Source organism: Oncorhynchus gorbuscha, linkage group LG06 (assembly GCF_021184085.1).
Source record: "Oncorhynchus gorbuscha isolate QuinsamMale2020 ecotype Even-year linkage group LG06, OgorEven_v1.0, whole genome shotgun sequence".
Taxonomy (NCBI): Eukaryota; Metazoa; Chordata; class Actinopteri; order Salmoniformes; family Salmonidae; genus Oncorhynchus; species Oncorhynchus gorbuscha.
In genome coordinates this window covers 82565356-82586708 of record NC_060178.1, presented here as the reverse complement: position 1 = coordinate 82586708, position 21353 = coordinate 82565356, and the positions used below count along the sequence as shown (strand labels likewise).

General features: G+C 43.1%; 1 protein-coding gene across 1 annotated transcript in view; it reads right to left on the bottom strand.

Moving 5' to 3' along the window:
• LOC124038747 (CUB and sushi domain-containing protein 1-like) overlaps positions 1-21353 on the bottom strand; it is a 374488-nt gene that overhangs the window by 100831 nt on the left and 252304 nt on the right. The window contains 3 exon segments of the mRNA XM_046354821.1: positions 4113-4226; positions 5939-6055; positions 20466-20660. Of these exon segments, the coding sequence (XP_046210777.1) occupies positions 4113-4226; positions 5939-6055; positions 20466-20660 (426 nt within the window).

Sequence of the window (21353 nt, the reverse complement as noted above, 5' to 3'; positions counted from 1 at the left end):
AAAAAAAATATTTCTAAAAAAATATTTGTAAAAAAATTGGCCAATTAATCGGTATCTGCGTTTTTTGGTGCTCCAGTAATTAGTATCGACATTGGCGTTGAAAAATCATAATCGATCGACCGCTAATTCAGACCCTTTGACTTTTTCCACATTTTGTTAGGTTACAGCCTTATTCTAAAATTGATAAAATACATTTTCTTCTCATCAATCTACAATCAATAACCCATAAGTTTTTTATACATTTCTACTAAATTATTTAACAAATGAAACTGAAAATACACATTTACATAAGTACTGAGACCCTTTACTGAGAACTGTTGAAACACCTTTTGCAGTGATTAAAGCCTCAAGTCTTCTTGGGAGTCTTCTTGGCAATGACTCTACAAGCTTGGCACACCTGTTTCTACCATTCTTCTCTGCAGATCCTCTCATCCTCTGTCAGGTTGGATGGGGAGCGTTGCTGCACAACAATTTTCAGTCTCTCCAGAGAGGTTGGATCAGGTTCAAATCCGGGCTCTGGCTGGGCCACTCAAGGACATTCAGAAACTTGTCCCGAAGACACTCCTGTGACGTCTTGGTTGTGTGCTTAGGGTCCTTGTCCTGTTGGAAGGTGAGTTCAATCTTGGTTTCATCAGACCAGAGAATCTTGCTTCTCATGGTCTGAGAGTCTTTAGGTGTCTTTTGGCAAACTCCAAGCGGGCTGTCATGTGCCCTTTACTGAGGAGTGGTGTTATACTGAGGAGTGGTGTTACAGTTTTCTTCCTGGGAAGGAGAGGAGGACCAGAATGCAGCGTGGTTATGGTTGAACAACTTTAATGAAGATGCTAACGTGAACAATATACATATACAAAATAAGAAAACGTGGAAAACCGAAACAGTCCTAACTGGTGCAAAACACAGAGACAGGAAACAATCACCCACGAAATACCCCCAAAATATGGCTGCCTAAATATGTTTCCCAATCAGAGACAATGAGATAAACACCTGCCTCCGATTGAGAACCACTCTAGGCAACCATAGACTTACCTAGAATACTATACTGAACACAACCCCATCAATCTACAAATCCCCTAGACAAGACAAACACATAATCACCCATGTCACACCCTGGCCTAACCAAAATAATAAAGAAAACACAGAATACTAAGGCCAGGGCATGACAGTTACCCCCCCCCCCCCAAAGGTGCGGACTCCCGGCCGCACACCTAAACCCATAGGGGAGGGTCTGGGTGGGCGTCTATCCACGGTGGCGGCTCTGGCGCGGGGAGAAGCTCAGGACTGAGGGGAAGCTCAGGACTGAGAGGAAGCTCAGGCAGGTTGACGGCTCTGGCAGATCCTGGATGAATGGCGGTTCTGGCAGATCCTGGCTGAATGGCGGATCCTGGCTGACTTGCGGCTCTGACAGATCCTGGCTGACTTGCGGCTCTGACAGCTCTGGACAGGCGGGAGACTCTGGCAGCTCTGGACAGGCGGGAGACTCTGGCAGCTCTGGACAGGCGGGAGACTCTGGCAGCTCTGGACAGGCGGGAGACTCTGGCAGCTCTGGACAGGCGGGAGACTCTGGCAGCTCTGGACAGGCGGGAGACTCTGGCAGCTCTGGACAGGCGGGAGACTCTGGCAGCTCTGGACAGGCGGGAGACTCTGGCAGCTCTGGACAGGCGGGAGACTCTGGCAGCTCTGGACAGGCGGGAGACTCTGGCAGCTCTGGACAGGCGGGAGACTCTGGCAGCTCTGGACAGGCGGGAGACTCTGGCAGCTCTGGACAGGCGGGAGACTCTGGCAGCTCTGGACAGGCGGGAGACTCTGGCTGCGCTGGAGAGGAGGAAGGCTCTGGCAGCGCTGGACAGGCGAGGCGCACTGTAGGCCTGGTGTGTGGTGCTGGCACTGGTGGTACTGGGCCGAGGACACGCACAGGAAGCCTGGTGCGGGGAGCTGCCACCGGAGGGCTGGTGTGTGGAGGTGGCACTGGATGGACCGGACCGTGAAGACGTACAGGAGATCTTGAGAGCAGGGCTGGCACCAACCGTCCTGGCTGGATCTTCACCCTAGCCCGGCAGATGTGGCGAGCTGGGATGCAGCGTACCGGGCTAAGCACGCGTACTGGGGACACCGTGCATTCCACCGCATAACACAGTGCCTGACCAGTACCACGCCCGCCACGGTTAGCACTGCTAGGAGCACTGTAGCACTGAGCTGGCACAGGACGTGCAAAGCTAGGGAGGTGCACAGGAGGCCTGGTGCATGAGGCTGACACAATCTTTACCAGACGACTAGCATGCACCTCAGGACGTGTATGGAGAGCTGACCCAGGTGCCATCAAATCCCCAAAACGCTCCGTCGGGCGAATTCCGTGCCTCATGCACCAACACAGCAACTCCCTCATAACTCTTTCCTCCAATTTCCCCATTAACTCCTTCACGGACTCTGCTTCGCTCACCTCCAACACCGGCTCTGGGTTCCTCCTTGGCTTCTTACGATAAACAGGGGGAGTTGGCTCAGGTCTGACTCCTGACTCTGCCACACTCTCCCTGTGCCCCCCCTAAGAAAGTTTTGGGGCTGACTCTCGGGCTTCCATCCGTGCCGCCTCCTCAAACCAGCGCCTCTCCACTTTGGCTGCCTCCAGCTCTGCCTTTGGGCGGCTCCTGCTACCGCTGCATGTCACCACGCCGCTTGGTCCTGTTTGGTGGGTGATTCTGTTACGGTTTTCTTCCTGGGAAGGAGAGGAGGACCAAAATGCAGCGTGGTTATGGTTGAACATCTTTAATAAAGATGACAACGTGAACAATATACATATACAAAATAAGAAAACGAAAAACCGAAACAGTCCTAACTGGTGCAAAACACAGAGACAGGAAACAATCACCCATGAAATACCCAAAGAATATGGCTGCCTAAATATGGTTCCCAATCAGAGACAACGATAAACACCTGCCTCTGATTGAGAACCGCTCTAGGTAACCATAGACTTACCTAGAATACTATACTGAACACAACCCCATCAATCTACAAAACCCCTAGACAAGACAAATACATAATCACCCATGTCACTTCCTGGCCTAACCAAAATAATAAAGAAAACACAGAATACTAAGGCCAGGGCGTGACAAGTGGCTTCCGTCTGGTCACTCAACCATAAAGGCCTGATTGTTGCAGTGCTGCAGAGATGGCTGTCCTTCTGGAAGGTTCTCCCATCTTCACAAAGGAACTCCAGGTTCTTGGTCAGGGAGCTGACCAAGGTCCTTCTTCCCAGATTGCTCAGTTTGGCCGGGCGGCCAGCTCTAGAAAAAGTTTTGGTGGTTCCAAACTTCTTTCATTTAAGAATGATGGAGGCCACTGTGTTCTTGGAGACCTTCAATGCTGCAGGAATGTGTCTTCCCCAGATCTGTGTCCGGACACAATCCTGTCTCGGTGCTCAACAGACAAGTCCTTCAACCTCATGGCATGGTTTTTGCTCTTATATGCACTGTCAACTGTGGGACCTTAAATAGACAGGTGTGAGGTGTCCAATCAAGTATGATCAATGGAAACAGGATGCACCTGAGCTCAATTTCGAGATTCAAAGCAAAGGGTCTGAACACTTATGTAAACAAGGTATTATTTTTATTTTTTGTATACATTTGCTAATATCTCTTAAAACCTGTGTTCACTTTGTCATTATTTGGTATTGTCTGTAGATTGCTGTGGATTTTTTTATGTCATCCATATTTTAATAAGGCTGTAATGTAACAAAATGTGGAAAAAGTCAAGGGGTCTGAATACTTTCCAAAGGCATACAGAGCTTTTGAGATAAATGTGGCCATTGTATAAGGACTGACACCGTGTCTTGGGATACTCATTGAAGCAACGCTTATTTCCCAAATGGCTGCCCTTCCTGTTCTTGCATGGATAGAATGTCGCAATACTAATTACTGAAACTAAAACTTTTTGAATGAGACAGTAACAAGTGCCAACAGCAGTTACTAATACAGTTATCATGCTGAGGCCTTTTGTCCTTGCAACACCTCTTGTGTTCCCCAACTGACTGCAAACAAAATCCACGTGTGAGTGTTTTCCATTAGTTTTGTTCATTTAAAGACTATAATCAATGAAAGGAATGAAAAGCTATTACTTACCTGAGTGAAACCCAGCGAGGGAGCTAAGAAGCCTGGCATTCTGATTGGCCCCATCAAATAGTTCCACTGAGTCATTCATTGCTGTCTGAAAGTAGGCAAACTGCCCAAATACCACTGAGGAGGCAAAATGGGAACATCATACAGGTTATCTCAGTACATGTAAAATGTGGCTACAAAACAATCATATCCCCAAACGGTAAATTGAATGCTTTAAATGGCAAATTGGGATTTGGTGTCTTGTCAACAATGACACAAAGCTAGCGTGCTAACCACTTGTCTACCAAAACCATTGTTGTTATACTGTAGGCTGGGGCTGACTCAGGTCTCAGGGTGGGTGATGTCACCACACAATGGGCTAGCCAACACTGTTTAACTAGTGATTTCACATCTGCTACACCAGATGATGCATGATAAACACTGAGGCATTGATAAATATCTTATGCAATGAGAGATGTTTTGGATGTCATACCTGCTGCATATCACTCACAATTAAGAAAGCATGACTTGTGTGAGGACAAACAAGAACCAGCGCCATCTCTAGCATACCTTGTCCATGATTCAGCCATTCATGACTGATCTATGCTTTCCATGAGCCTGAATGTGAGGAGATTTCAGGGCTGTCAATTTGAAACCCCACCTCTTTAAGGAATACCTAGGATAGGATAAGTAATCCTTCTCACCCCCTCCCCCTTTAAGATTTAGATGCACTATTGTAAAGTGACTGTTCCACTGGATGTCATAAGGTGAATGCACCAATTTGTAAGTCGCTCTGGATAAGAGCGTCTGCTAAATGACTTAAATGTAAATGTAAAATAGTCTAGAGAATTGTATTGGATTCACTGTTTGTCCACCATGCCTCCTAAAGGTCTGAACCAATAATTTGATATCAGACCTTTTCTTACATGTATGTGTTACATTGATTTGTCTTGCCATCCAGGTCTGCAATTTGTCATTTTGCACATACTGTACGTATATATAAAATGTTCTGTAACTACTACGTGCCCATCTCATTGATATACTTATTAGAGGTACACCATTTTTTTAAAATTGGTCACTCTAATTATATCTACAGCCACCGCACACCATGTGCGTAATGGTCATTAAGGCGGGTATTCCAACAGTTTCCAACGTAATCTTGTTTACTGTTGCATAGGTTTTAACTTGGATCGATTTTGTATGCATATAATATTTTCTGAACATATGTACCTTTAATTATGAATAAATTTGTGCAAAAGTTAATTGAATTGTTTCCACACCCACCATGTGTTATGGGTGTGATGGTCATGTGAGGTGAAATGTGTACGTTATATTTTGGGATGTGAGCACTCAGTCAGTTCACCTGACAATAATTTGTTTTGGATCTAAATGACATCAATAAAGCAGTGAATTGGGAGCAACAACAGTGTGCAGGCTTTCCTGTTCTACGATTGAGGGGAGACCACTGGATTTTAGCTAATGTTAGCGTTGCTAGCTATTTCTGACAAGTTTTCTAGATAATGACAACATTTCCATCGGTCTAATGTAAATGTGATGACATGATGATGATGGCTAAGCTGTTTCCTACTAAATATTTGCATACTTTAGCAATATCATCATATTTCCAGGCCACCAGTGTAATTTCGGTGAAACAGTCATTAGCTCACGTTCTACTTTTGGACATTAATGTGACTACGGAGTCTGTAGAATGCTGATCACAATGGCAACGATGTGATCGAGTGACGGAGGAGCAACCCACGAATATGCAGATAAATCAGAGGTGTAAAACTAGTCAAGCGTAGCATAAGTTTAAGTGTTGCATTAGTAATGGTGCTTTTGATTAACCTCACCAAATTCTCCAGAGACCGTGATATAGTAGGAGCAGGTTTGCCCAGCGGTGTAGTTGTGGGGGAAGTTAGGAGATAGTACCACGCCTTCCGATCCATTATAATGGCCACCACAAGGAGCTGAAAGACAACAAAACAACCTCAGTGTACTCAATTTCCAGAGACAATAATCCTGAAAGGACAAGCACCATGGATTAGCATGGGATAAAAGTCAGTGCACTAGCTGTGAGCTGTTGGAACAAGGATGTTCTAGGATAGATCTAAACTCACTGTACAGAATATCAACAGTTTCAGACCAACATTAAGCCTATCGTTCCCGAGCCCCGAGCAAAAATCGGCTTTTTATTTATCTGACTTTCATATATCTGTATGTCCAGTCCTTATATTTACAATAAAGTGTTTTACCAATTTATTTTCAGGACAACCAGGCCACAAGTAAAACACAAAACAATTTAAATAAAGAGTTGTATTCATGAGTTTTATTATGTTTTATTTATTCAATGTCAATAAAAAAAGGTCAGCCAAAGCAAAAACCTGATACAAATGAATTTATATGAATGCTGCAATTACAGAAATTGTTTTTCTCAGTGGAAAATGAATATCCAACTAGCCACTGGCAACTGTGTGGAGTTTGTAGTCTGTGACAGCAACTATGTGAGTTTATTACAGTATTATAGACACTATGTCCTTGGATTTCCTATGACCTTCGTTGTAGAAGAACCCCTTACCTTCTAACGACTCTTGTGTAGCTTGTGAGCATCACAGAGCATGTGAGTGTTTGTGAGAATCTCAGCTTTTCATAGATAGCTTTTAATAGTTTGTAGCTCAAACTGTTCAGACGTTTTTGTAAAAAGACCCAGCCCGGGCCCCTTTGGGAACTGCCCTTGTCTCACAAACACCGCTCTAGCTCAGCCCCCGTTAATCACACAGACAACTGATGCAGAAGAAATAGACATATCCAACAGTACATCCCAGAAGTCTGTAGCTCAAACACACAATGTTTAAAATAGGTATGAAGTCCAAATTGACTGGCATGTTAAAGTTGCCCTTAAGCATGTGTAAATTCTTAATATGGCCTGTAATGGGTCCAGAGATTAAATATACTGATGTCAATGGCTCCATGGAAACACACGTGCCTTCACTTTAAAGGGGAATTTCACCCAGGCTCTGTCATGGCATATAGTCTTTACAAAATTAACAACATTACGTTTTTTATCATAAACATCACAATTATCCAAACCACAAGCTGACTAGCACATTTAAATTTCACTGGTAGAATCGTGAAGTTTCGAATCCCCGTGTATTCGTCTGCTCATAGTGAACCACTAAGTGTGGCATTCATAGCGAATGCTGATACCGCCCGCTAGATAGAGGAGGCTAATGGCATTGTTACTTCGAATGACCAACACACAGTAATCTCAGAAATTCTCTAGGCAAGATTTTTGTGAAAATTGTGTTTTTCACTAAGGTTTTTCATCATGCCCATGTGGTGTTCTGTGCATGGCAGTGCTTATTAGCATAACTAAATTGGCAGCTTCTTCAAGGTGAAGAAGGCACAGTATTAGAATAGCTAGCCATTCTAATAGAGATCAATACAATTAGTGGGGTGGTTAAATTGTGTATGTTTTGTATTTTGTTGTAGGTGGTACAGAATTGGATTCTACCAACATGAGCTACCAACCCCTAGCTCCGCACAAGGTAAAGGTAAGTTAGCCAAAATATTTACAAGCTGATGGCTAAGATACACTATGCATGATATAAACATGAATTGGGTAGTGTTTGTATGGTTTGTGTTTGTGTTATGGGGTTACAGGTGGTTAAAGGTACCCTGAGGATCACGGAGTAGCTTCCAGACCATGTAATCAATTTAGTCTATACCTCTTCTCCTTTTAACCTGAGTTGTACAAAAAGAAGGTATCTGGAGCCATTCCACAGTGCCCTGCTGAAAAATACCCCAAAGCGAGGGCATTTTGGGCACACAAGCATGAGTGAGCGGACACACCTTACAGTTATGGTGCACAACAAGATTGTGGGACAGAAACCAGCAAGAGATACTGAAAGGTATAAAGTCAAGACTACAACAGTAATGACACAACCATCTCATTCATCTCTGCAGATTCTCTAACCACAATACAATGACATGTCTACCCCTGCAAAGGGCTACTATTGGCAAGAATGATCTGTCAAAGTCAATGGGCTGGGAGAGGTTTACAGGCAGTACTTTGAGATGAGGAAGGGGGGTTTTGGTTGTGCAGGTTTGTGCTTAGACAGTAAATGTATTGTTGTGTATGTGAGCGATTGACGTGTCATTTCTCTTCAATCTCCCATACACAACTATTAATATGTGTAAGAACTGCCTTCCTAAGACTATTTACACCTTCTTTAGCCCCCTCCCCCCAGCCCATTCCTTTTTTGACTGATCTTTCCTTTCAAAAGCAGCTCTCAATGTCCCCTCATTGTCCCTAAACAATACGCTAGCTGATCTCATTCAGTTGATACCTTTACCAATAGGTAGTTGCCCTAGGTCCCTTCCACAAAAAGTGCAAAATGCTAAGACCACATCCATGTCTACACCACTTTCAGCAGAGATGTATCTATAAGCACAAAGAGCCTCAGCTTCCCCAGCCCACCGTTGCCAGTGTACAGAAGCCAGATAAAGGACTATGGCTGCAGTTACACAGGCAGAGCAATTCTGATATTTTTTCATAAATTGGTCTTTTGACCAATCAGATCAGTTCTGACACAGATCTGATGTGATTAAGACCAATTATTCAGGCTGTAAACGCAGCTAGTGTGGTTCAGCATAAGACCATGTAGAAAAGGGGTCTCCAACCGTGTTCCTGGAGAGCTACCCTCCTGTAGGTTTTCGATTGTAACTAACCTGGTTCAGCTTATCAACCAGCTAATTATTAGAATCAGGTGTGCTAGATAGATTAGGATTGGATTGAAAACCTACATGATGGTAGCTCTCCAGGAACAGGATTGGAGAGCCCTGATGTAGAACCACCATAAAATAAATATGGATATTTTCTATCAATCTTTGAAATGTGTCTGCCTTTATGGATTCACATAAGATATTTATATAAACTGTACAGGGGCCAAGGCTCTGTATCATAAAACAGATGCTAGACATTAAGATATCCAACATTTTTTGTTTATTTGTCCAAATCTAAAATACAGGAGAGTGTCCACTATTTAATGCTACCTCAAGAGAACTGGGTATTCAAAAACAATGTTATATGGTAAAAGTAACATATAAAAAGCATTAGTATGAACAGTGTGGTACAGTTCAGTGTGTCTGAGTGTGTCAGGTGTAGAGACACACAAGTGCAGAGAACTGTAGCTACAGATTGTTACACCAGATAATGTGATTCACCCAAAGACATCTTGTCTATTTGACATCATGTCCTATTTCAGGTCTTCTCTCATTGTTCGAGACAGGTGGGTGTCTACCCCAAAGTCCTGCATGTCATGATGACAGAGACCTGTCTCGATCAATGTGCGAGAAGACTTGAAATAGACACGATGGCGGTGCACATATTGTTGTATTACTTTTTTAATAACAGAGCATTTTCTAAATTCAAACTGACCCCTTCAACCGGACACAGACATTTTATGAGACACCTGTTTCCCCAAATCAAAAACGAAGATGGCATTGCTACTGTAGGTTGGTCAAATCATCTCTGTGCAACACCAAACAGTACCTATCCTGTAACTCCCAGTAATGGATACCAAACATCTTTGGTTAAATCACATGATATTGTTTAACAATCTGTAGCTAAGAGAACTGGTGATCAGCAAATGATGGGAGAGGTGGTCTTGATGAAATTGCCATTCCAAAGAAACATACAGTATGTTCAGAGAATACTTGTAAAGCTGTGGGAGGAGTGTTGTCATGATCAAACTGCCATTCAGCTCCTCATGAGTCATCTGCTTGAAATCCAGCATAATGTCTAATCCCGAGAGAGAGAGAGTTCATGGGATACAGTTCTGATATAATGACACATGCAGGCAAAAGAATGTTGCTTCTGTATCTAGAAACCACTCCAGGAAGAAGCCCAGGCACTACACAGTATTGTCTGTTGTACAGTTTGAACAACAGTTGAACCATACCAGCATAACATCGACATTAGGGTAAACTAGTTGAACATGTATACATGTGCACAGGCACAGAGATTACATTTACAACCATATCTAGCCTAATAGAATTAAATCTGGCATATCCCTCCCTCAATCTTTGCAGTGGCCAGACAGTACTAATTAACCTAGGTAAGCAGGCAGACAGTATCTACCTACACCCATGTCTATCAGGCATGCTTAGGTAAATATTATTATAGCAAAAACAGCTTCAGTTTTAGAGATTTACAACATAAATTGTTGAATTGTTGTTTTTCCTCACTGTTTGCTAGTAAATGGCTTGCTGGATATGCAATACATGTTATTTAAATCTGTTTAGAATCATATCATGCCTATAATTTTGTGTGATTGATCTGCATCCAAGGTCATAATCATAACCAATGTCAACCCTCGTCAATTATGTTACATAGCTAGCTAGAAAAATTATTTACAGTTGCTGATGTTACACATGTTTGCTAACAAGTTGCAAATATGTGCAGTGGCGCATAACAAGTTAGCAGGCACCAGGCTAACTAGCTAGCCAACTCCAGTTATGTGCTAATGGTTACTGGTAAGCTTAGCTTTAGGTGGCTCATTGTAACGTTGTAGCTTGATGTGTAGCTAGCCATATCTACGACTAAAAAGAGAAGAGGTTTTACAATCGAGAAACTAAAGATCTCTGATTATAAAACCTCTTCTATTTTAAGTCATAGATATAGCTACTGGTAGTTGTTTAGCTAGCTACCTACCTAGCTAGCTACTTAGCTGGCTAAGTTAGCACACATACAAATTAATTGATTCCCCCCTCTGTAACACAGTAGTATGTTAGTTAGCAATACACAATACGTGGTTCAGTAGATAAACTAAATTTAGCTAGCTAGCTAGGTGGCTTGCAGGAAAGGTCATTTATTTAGCTAGGCACCATATTTGTCATCTACCCTCTTGGTGCTGGCATTGGCTGTAGCTGAGCTTCTAATGTTAGCTAAATCAAACTCTCTTTGTTTAGAATCCTCTTCGCTATATTGAAACATGTATGGTTGAATGTCACCACGTAGCTAATAAATGCTCCATCATCAAATTCATGTTGATGAGAGGAATCACTTCAAGCAATTGCGTCTGGTCAGTTCTTTGAGTTTTGCCCAAAGGATTGTTGTTAGTGTCACCCTCCTTTTCAAAAAATGGCAGCTTGGGGAAGAGATGGGTGCCAGAGCACAATGCACCTCCTAACACAAGTTGTAGTCTTTCAGAGACTACAACTTGAAAAACTGTGTCTGCTTGTATATTTAGCAATGAATCCGCCGGTAGGAACATCACTGAAAGACATCCAATGGCTCTATCGAACAAGGACAGCCATATCTACACCCCAAAACATGTATAGTGAGATCAGTATAACATAGAGCCTTTGCGAAATGCAACAAAGTAGGATTACATCTATTTTTAGATCTTGCCCCCCCATCAATACTGCCATCATAGGGTTATATATCATTCAGCATGCAAAGCCCTGACCTATCTTCCTCCTCTGCAATTATGTGTAAAACACATCTCACTGTCCTAGAAATGCCTCAGACAAGATAAAAACAAGCCCAGATTCCCCCAGGGTGAAATTCCCTTTTAAGGACATAGCATGAGCATGAAGGGTGAAATAAAATAATTGAGGGTATCCAACTTTAAAATGTAAGGTCAAGGAAAACAGAACACAACCGAGGAAATCTGTCAATGTCAATATTCTATTATCTTACTGTACATGGGCCCCTGGACTAGTAGTGTACTGCTCTCCAAACTACTTTTTGAATAAATACTGACCCAAGGAGAGAAAATGACTGAATGCACAACATTAGAGAGCAGCGAGCGCTCACCCTCTTGTTCTCCCTGACCCTAAATCCCTAGTTAACCCTTCTTCTCATTTCCTTTCATAGTATTATTACTCCCTCCCATCAGAAAATGTCAATCCCAATCGCTTGAATCCCTCATTGATCTTTCTGCACCTACCTTGTTTCTTTCATCCCCTTGGTCATTGCTACAATGATTGTGGATTTAGATTCTTGCCACATCTCCAGCACGCTAAGCCTCCCAGCGCTCATCCCCCCAGGTCTGCTCCTTCATCTGCCCACAATACCTTGTGGAGCTCATAAACCCGGTGTCAGGATGCAGCCGCGGCTCATGGTCCTCTGCATATCAAACACCTTCCCCATACCTTTGATCACATCACCCTCACCTCATACTTTCTATGGCAAGACTGAGTTGGTACTGTAAGACAAAACTCTTGGTTGCGGGGTCTACCCTGCCTGAAACTAGAAATTTTACACACATGGAACGAGAGAATTAGGTAACAGTCTGTAATTTGTAGATCATTTTCTAACTGTTTCCACTGTGAGCAGTTTGTGTCATGTCAGGCCAAAGTGTCCTTTCTCTTCTAGGTATCAAATGCTCACTCACTAAGGGTTTTGATAGAAAACACAAACCTTACCAATGACTCCAAATCCTTGGTCCCTCTATATTTATCAAAAGGAAAATTGGATTTAAATATTTAATCTGTCAAGACGGGAAATGTAACAATCTTCATTATAGATTTACAAACCAGGGCCATAACATAACCCACAAAAAATATGAACATCTCAAAGATCAGGGGACTGGGGGGGTCAATCTACTCAGCAGACATCCAACTGTGGGATGCCACTGTGATACTGAATATTACAATTTAATATGAAATATGCTGTTGATATTACTGGTTACTTGAGCATCAGTCATGCAGTACGAATTATGATGATAGTATTTATAAATGTGTACTAGCATGACTAGTAAGAGTTTCTTTCAGACAATGACATAATGAGAAGGTTCCAGAAACCATGGCCTGTTTTATTTGGTTTGCTGTGCAATTTATGCAAATATTATCCAAAATGAACAGAAGTATGGACAAAAATAAGAGAATAAAGACAAAATAATACACTATACAATATGCTCAACCAACACCAGATAATATGCTAGAGAGAGAAGGACCATGCCTAAATCCAAACAAGGTCTAGTTCCTCTAGTGCAGGTATTCCCCCAGGGGTTCGAGCAATCAAACTGTGATTCAAATGTAAAAAATAAAAACATTCTTCACATTTTCAAACAGTACATTTTGTCACGCTCTGGTCGAAGTATTTTGTGTTTATCTTCATTTATTTGGTCAGGCCAGGGTGTGGCATGGGTTTTTGTATGTGGTGTGTTGGTATTGGGATTGTAGCTTAGTGGGGTGTTCTAGTTAAGTCTATGGTTGTCTGAAGTGGTTCTCAATCAGAGGCAGGTCTTTATCGTTGTCTCTGATTGGGAACCAATTTGATGGCACCTGGGTCAGCGCTCCATACTCGTCCTGAGGTGCGTGTTAGTCGGCTGGTGAAGATGGTGCCAGTCTCACGCACCAGGCCTCCTGTGCACCTCCCTAGCCTTGCACGTCCTGTGCCAGCACTGCTCTCAAGATCTCCAGTACGCCTTCACGGTCTAGCCCATCCTGTGCCACCTCCACACACCAGTCCTCCGGTGGCAGCTCCCCGCACCAGGCTTCCTGTGCGTGTCCTTGGCCCAGTACCACCAGTGCCAGCACCACGCATCAGGCCTACAGTGCGCCTTGCCTCTCCAGCGCTGCCGGAGCCTTTCTCCTCTCCTGCGCTTCCGGAATCTCCCGCCTGTTCAGCGCTTCTGGAGCCTTTCTCCTCTCCTGCGCTGCTGGAGTTTCCTGCCTGTTCAGCGCTGCCAGAGCCTTCCTCCTCTACAGCGCTGTTGGAGTCTCCTGCCTGTTCAGCGCAGCCAGAGCTGCCAGTCTGCATGGAGCAGCCAGAGCTGCCAGTCTGCATGGAGCAGCCAGAGCTGTCAGTCTGCATGGAGCAGCCAGAGCTGCCAGTCTGCATGGAGCAGCCAGACTCTTCCAGATCCGCCAGTCAGCCAGACTCTTCCAGATCCGCCAGTCAGCCAGACTCTTCCAGATCCGCCAGTCAGCCAGACTCTTCCAGATCCGCCAGTCAGCCAGACTCTTCAAGATCCGCCAGTCAGCCAGACTCTTCCAGATCCGCCAATCAGCCAGACTCTTCCAGATCTGCCAGTCAGCCAGACTCTTCCAGATCTGCCAGTCAGCCAAACTCTTCCAGATCCGCCAATCAGCCAGACTCTTCCAGATCCGCCAGTCAGCCAGACTCTTCCAGATCTGCCAGTCAGCCAAACTCTTCCAGATCTGCCAGTCAACCAGACTCTTCCAGATCTGCCAGTCAACCAGACTCTTCCAGATCTGCCAGTCAACCAGACTCTTCCAGATCCACCAGCCAGCCAAGATCTGCCGGATCCAACTACCTGCCTGAGCTTCCTCTCAGTGCTGAGCTACCCCTCAGTCCCGAGCTACTCCTCAGTCCCGAGCTACCCCTCAGTCCCGAGCTGCCGCTCAGTCCCGAGCTGCCCCTCAGTCCAGTGGGGTTCTGGGTGAGGACTACTAGGCCATGGTCGGCGGCGAGGGTGGACTGTCCTAGGATGCGAGGAGGAGGGACTAAGACATTGATAGAGTGGGGTCCACGTCCCGCGCTGGAGCCGCCACCATGGACAGACTCCCACCCGGACCCTCCCTATTGTTTTGATGTGCGTCCGGGAGTCCGCACCTTAGGGGGGGGGGGGTTCTGTTATGCCCTGGTCAAAGTATTTTGTGTTTATCTTCATTTATTTGGTCAGGCCAGGGTGTGGCATGGGTTTTTGTATGTGGTGTGTTGGTATTGGGATTGTAGCTTAGTGGGGTGTTCTAGTTAAGTATATGGCTGTCTGAAGTGGTTCTCAATCAGAGGCAGGTGTTTATCGTTGTCTCTGATTGGGAACCATATTTAGGCAGCCATATTCTTTGAGTGTTTCGTGGGTGATTGTCCTTATTGTCCTTATGTCTGTCGTGTAGTTGCTTGCACCAGTATTAGGCTGTTTCAGTTTTCGTTACGTTTATTGGTTTTGTAATGTTTGTATTTGGATTCGTGTTGCTTCAGTTTATTAAACATGGATCGCAATCTACACGCCGCATTTTGGTCCGACTCTCCTTCACACCTAGAAAGCCGTTACACATTTATATTTTACAATGGGGCTATACATTTGGGTGAGTTTTTTTCTTTCCTGAGTAGCCTCGTTTCACTGGCAAAAATAAAATGAAACCATCTAGTGTTCAGCGAAATAACACAATGTCAATATTTACGTTACTCTTTGGTGGGAAACCTTCACTCTTGCGCAGACATTTAGAAACTAAACATGACAATATGAAAAATAAGCCATGGGAGTTTTTTGAGCGAGAACTAAGATGACTTTTGAGTAGTAAGACATGTACAAAAGCAACAGATACCATTAATAAGAAGGGGCTAGAAGCATCTTTATGGTGAGCTACTGAGTGGCTTGGATAGCCAAGACCCATACTATTGTGGAGAACTTAATTATTCCTGCTGCCGCGGATATGGCTGGGACAATGTTTGGGGGAATGACCCAAAAAAACTATATAGACAAAGCCTTAATCAAAAAACACTTTCACGACGCATCAGTGACATGGCAGGATAATTTTTTTACAAGTCAGTGAATTATATGCGTTACTGTTGGATGAGTCAAAAGACGTGGTGGGCCTAGCACAGCTCCTGGTATATGTTCATTATGTTTATGGGAGGTCAATTAAGGAAGACATCCTCTTCTGCAAAGCACTGGAAACCAGGACAACATGAGAGGATATTTTTAAAGTACTAGATAGCTTTGTGACATCAAATGGACTTTGGTCGTCAAGATGTGTTGGTATCTGGACTGATGGCGCAAAAGCCATGATAGGGAGACACAGTGGTGTGGTAACGTGCGTGAAAGCAGTTTCTCCCGACGCCACTTGGGTACCCTGCAGCATCCACAGAGAAGCTCTTGCTGCCAAAGGAATGCCTGACAGCTTGAAAGACGTTTTGGACACTACAGTGAAAATGGTTAACTTTGTTAAAGCAACGCTTGCATTGATGATGAGTTTCTCACACGACTGGCCTGAATGATCTGAATCTAGGATTATAGGGACTATCCGCAACTATGTTCAATGTGCGGGACAAAATTGAGGCTATGATTAAGAAGTTGGATCTCTTTTCTGTCTGCATTAACAAAGACAACACACAAGTCTTTCCATCATTGTATGATTTTTTGTGTGCAAATGAACTCAAGCTTACGGACAATGTCAAATGTGATATAGCGAGGCACCTGAGTGAGATGGGTGCGCAATTACACAGGTACTTTCCCGATACGGACCACACAAACAACTGAATTCGTTATCCCTTTCATGCCCTGCCTCCAGTCCACTTACCGATATCTGAACAAGAGAGCCTCATCGAAATTGCAACAAGAGGTTCTGTGAAAATGTAATTTAATCAGAAGCCACTGCCAGATTTCTGGATAGGGCTGCGCTCAGAGTTTCTTTCCTTGGCAAATTGCGCTGTTAAGACACTGATGCCCTTTGTAAGCACGCACCTATGTGAGAGTGGATTCTCGGCCCTCACTACTAGCATGAGGCCCTCACTAGCACTAAATACAGACACAGACTGTGTGTGGGAAATGATTTAAGACTGAGACTCTCTCTAATACAACCCAACATTGCAGATTTATGTGCATCCTTTCAAGCACACCCTTCTCATTAACCTGTGGTGAGTTATTCACAATTATCGATGGACAAATAAGGTTTTATATGTAAGATGCTAAATAAAGAGCAAAATTATTGATTATTATATAAATATTTGTGCCATGGTCCTATAAGAGCTCTTTGTCACTTCCCACGAGCCGGGTTGTGGCAAAAACTCACACTCATTCTTATGTTTAATAAATCTATCGTATAGTGTGTGTGTGGCTGGTGGCAGGCTTACAATGATAGCAAAAAACAACATTTGAGAGTGCGTTGACCCTGGTGCTAGAGGGGGTACGCAGCTGGAGGTTGAATGTTTGAAGCTGTACAGGACTATAACAAGTTTGGGAACCACTGCTCTCGTGTATGCAGTTATTTGGCTTCCTGCCTCCGAGGGGCGCTATACTACTGTGCTTTAACCACATTACACACCCCTGCTATTTACAGTCATGGAGGATTCCTCATTCAAGAGCACTGAGAAAGTCTTTTAGTTACTATGGAAACAAATAGAAGACCTGTTTGGATGAGAAGCTGAGAGAGAGGGGGGAAAATTCTTTATTATTTAAAGGGATCTCACCGCCTTTTCTAATTAGTTTTGTCTAAAGGCCCCAAAAAGTGCCTCAGAGTACATCAGTATTCTAAAAAGCAGCCGAAATTTACAGCCCAGTGAAACATTTCAAATGGCAACAACTTGGTCTTCAGCTTGTCGAGAGCAAAACTAAAGGGGCAGATATACTGCAAGTTGTTCATGGGTGAACAGTTTGCGCCTGCTATTTTCCGAGGAGATTAAAACATAAAAGGCTGAACATGAAGTAGCTAAATAAAGTTGCAAATAAGGGTTGTTGGTGTTAAATAAAGACAGTATCATGGTTTGTTTTTACATTACTATTCCTTTTTGAACAGTTGTAAACTTAGCACTTGTGTAAACATTCAGTAAAGCTGGCCCTAGATACCCACCATGACCCTGAAGCAACAACAATGACAGATACATTGCAAGTGTTTGCTTTTCTTCCATACTGAATGCTCAAAATGTACCACTTAAACACCTACGGCTGCTAAATGGTTTTCATGGACAAATATTCCCACCCCCTTCCCCCACAGTCCTTATTGAATACATAACGATTCCTTTCATTAGCCGGGTGATACTGGGGACATTAGTAATCATTTCTCTCAACTGGCAGCAGAATGTCAGGAGTGCAGAGTTTAACATTCACAGTAAGTACTCCCTGTCTCACTTTGACTGATCTGCATATAACCCACGTGGCGTTTCACTGTCACTCAAGGGGCCTTGGCTTGCAGGCACAGCCACAGCCTTTAGAAATGGTTCTTTCTTTTGTTAATTTATGAACACAACCAGCAAATAACTTTGTTCACCTTTTTATCATCTAACAAAATAAACTCAATTCAACCACAGATGAGGTGGTTACATGCCTTTACTTAAGCGGTCATTATGTGTTTGCTTGGAAATATGCTTATGTTTAAGCATGTTAAAATAGGCTAGGCTTCTGATGTACGTTTCCCAGACATCAAACTATTAGCTAGCAGATTACAATGTCCTTTCACAAAATGTTGTTTCATCTAGCCGAAATCCATGACCTTGAACGAATGACTCGAATGACTTTAAATAAATAATTTCCCTTCTTTTCATGGATTTAAAACTTGTTCTTCATAACATTGCTTTAGGGTAGCGTATACACACCACAATCCTCTTCAAAAGTGACAGAACTAAAAAAAATCAGGATTAGAAATACACATAACTGACAGACCATATAAGCAAATGGCCCATGAAACAGCAACATTTGCTTCACATCCCTTTGGTTTTCAGAGTGATTTCCAATTGGGCCTGCTGTGTGCTTTTCATTTTTTTTAAACACAGTAAAGTGGTATTCATATCACCGATCAAATTTTGCCTGCACATTCTGTTGGCTATATACAACTGTTGAAAAGGCCAGAACAAGCCATTTAGCTCATTACCTACGCTCTCTTTCAAGCTCAGGGAATCGATCAACAGAGGCCATTGTGCCATTGTTGAGAGGCCTTGTGAATCATTAACAACATCATGTCTCACCCTTACAATCTACACACTTTTCCTTTATGGAGTTCAGGGATTAAACAGCATGTGCTCAGACATCCATAAATCAATGTTATGGTACCACATTGTCACTGTTTAACATACTTGATAATGACAAATTAGATTTCAATAAGCTTTTAGCAGGAAGACACTTTCCCATTTCCACTTATGAAAGGTTCAATGAGACAAAATCCAGGACTAGACAAGTCAGGTTGAAAGTCAGGTTCAATTTAATGATATAATGGATAATCAGATAGTGGTCCTGAGGTCCTTAGCTGTACCACAAGGTCAACCAAACTGTGCCGTTATGTCCATGACCAAGCCTAAACTGTAATTACGCAATGTAATTTAATAATTCCATTAAGAATGAAATATTGAATGTTTAAGCCACATCCATAATGCAAAATGTTCATCAAGGGAATACAGTTCATGGTATGAATGCTCTAGCTCGTCACCAAAATGAATACAAATAAATAAAGGAAAGAATAAAAATGGAAAAGGTAACGGGCCAAATGTACCATCAGTGTAACCAAATAAATGATCTGGGAGTGAAGGTTTGAGAGCTCCCTGTCTCTCAAAGGGCAAGGCATTTTGGCAATCAAAAAGGGTCAACTAATCAACACATGCTGTTTAAAAGCTAAAATCCCCTTAGACTGACTTACAAACAGGGGTCAGGAGTGTTAGCAATGTAAAACCATTATAGATCCATGGCTTCATTTTTAGTACCTCTGCTGGTTTGTTCTCCAGTCTCCTGTTGTTGTTGTAAACAAAATATATCATTTGAAACTTGTTTTTTCAGTGTTCACCCCAGTATGGTCAAGGGACTATGTGCTGTTTGCTTTGCTTCAGCTGTGTCTTGGTACACAAAACACCCTCTATCGTTTATGTGAACTCCAGAGTAACTTAATTACATTTCATCAGATTTACAAAAGCCCTAAATCTCTCAAATGAAGGATCTCAGGTGGATTTTCTCTCATGTGTCTCACACTCCCCTCTTGATCTGACACTTGAAAAAATGAAAACAGGTTAAATTTGGTTTAAAAAGTAGAAGGTAGCTAAAGCTAGATTGTGTATGTTTCCATGAAAATAGCTTATATATGAAAACAATTAGCTTTATGTATACATCTAACCATTTTTATTGAAAACAACCATTCCATGTTCATCATGTCAACCATAAAACTTGGTGTGTGTCTCCCATATCCAAGTGTCTCAAGTGGCCATACTGCTATAAGGTAGAGGCTCAGTGTGTGAAGTGGCAGGGTGGAGACATAGAGACGATGAGTGGCAGCAGCTACAAGGCCACCTGTCTGGGTTTTTGTGTCTCCTCAGAGACGCAGGGACATAAAGGAGAGAGAGAGAAAGAGGGAGATAGAGGGGGATGAAAAAGAGAGGGAGTGTGAGAGAGGACATGTGAGTGGCAGTTGTCACCTCCCAAGCTCTCAAGACTGTCAATAAATGACAGAAAGTTCAGCCTTGGTCTTTGAAAAACCCATACTCTCCTCTTGTGCAAAGAAAAAAAGGGGTCCTCAAAACCATTTGGTAAAGCCAGTGAAAATTGGCTTGATATTAGCCTTGATTGATAGTGGTGATGATGGTACCAAGACCAACCAATTAGACTTGAAGTGAGAACAACAACAACAAAAGGTACTCTCTCTTTGACAAGCTGTTGCAAATCAGTTTTTAGGACTGTAGGCAAACCAAAACTGAAAATGTCATACCTTTACACGTTGGTAGGGCCTTGTTCCATATAGGTTTTCCATCCAAACCGATAACACATGTGATTGTGGCTTGTCCAACCGCAGTATATCCAGAGGTACATTGATAGGTCACTGTGGAGCCCAGTTTGTAGTCCATCCCCACACGACTGCCGTTCATGATATTTCCAGGGTCAAAACATGCCTCCCTGGGTTTCTCTGTGGAATAGAAAACATATACAAGCTCAAGATAAAGTACTGTGCAGGACAACAGGTCTTGAGCAGAGAGAATTGATTTCAATACAACACCAAGGAGGAAAATGTAAAACCATTTTTATTTTGCTAAAGCTTTGTAATTTATCCATAAATGCAAAATAAACAGGTAGGGTATGCATCCCGAGATATTTGATGCATTCAAACACGGAACATTCCAGAGATTCCAAAAAGCTGTTACTGATGTTTTGATCCCCTAGTTTATCGCCTAGACTTCTGCTGTGGCTCTGCGGTGAACCTTAATGTAGAAGGCAGAACACATGGAGTTTGAGTGTAAAAAAGAGCAGGTACAGTAGAGTTGCTCCAAGGCATCCTCAATGTTAAAGACCAGCGCAGAGGGAAATGCAAGGTAAGCATGTGGGTCTGTAGAGGCAGCCAACCAGTGTCCATCTGGCAAAAGACACTCAAAGAAGGACAGTTGGAAAATGCTCTGGAGGTGGTGCTTGTATACACTGCCAAACAAGATGACAGCTAACAGCCCACTTCTTTCTGCTGCCCTGTGCTTTGGGGAGCGGTGAAAGTAGGAGGCCTGTGGTGGGAGATTCTATCACTGAAATTGCTACAGTACATCACAATTTCAACCGCATTTCAATACCCAGAGACAGGAAATGCTTCTCAACATATAAGGCCAAAGTCTAC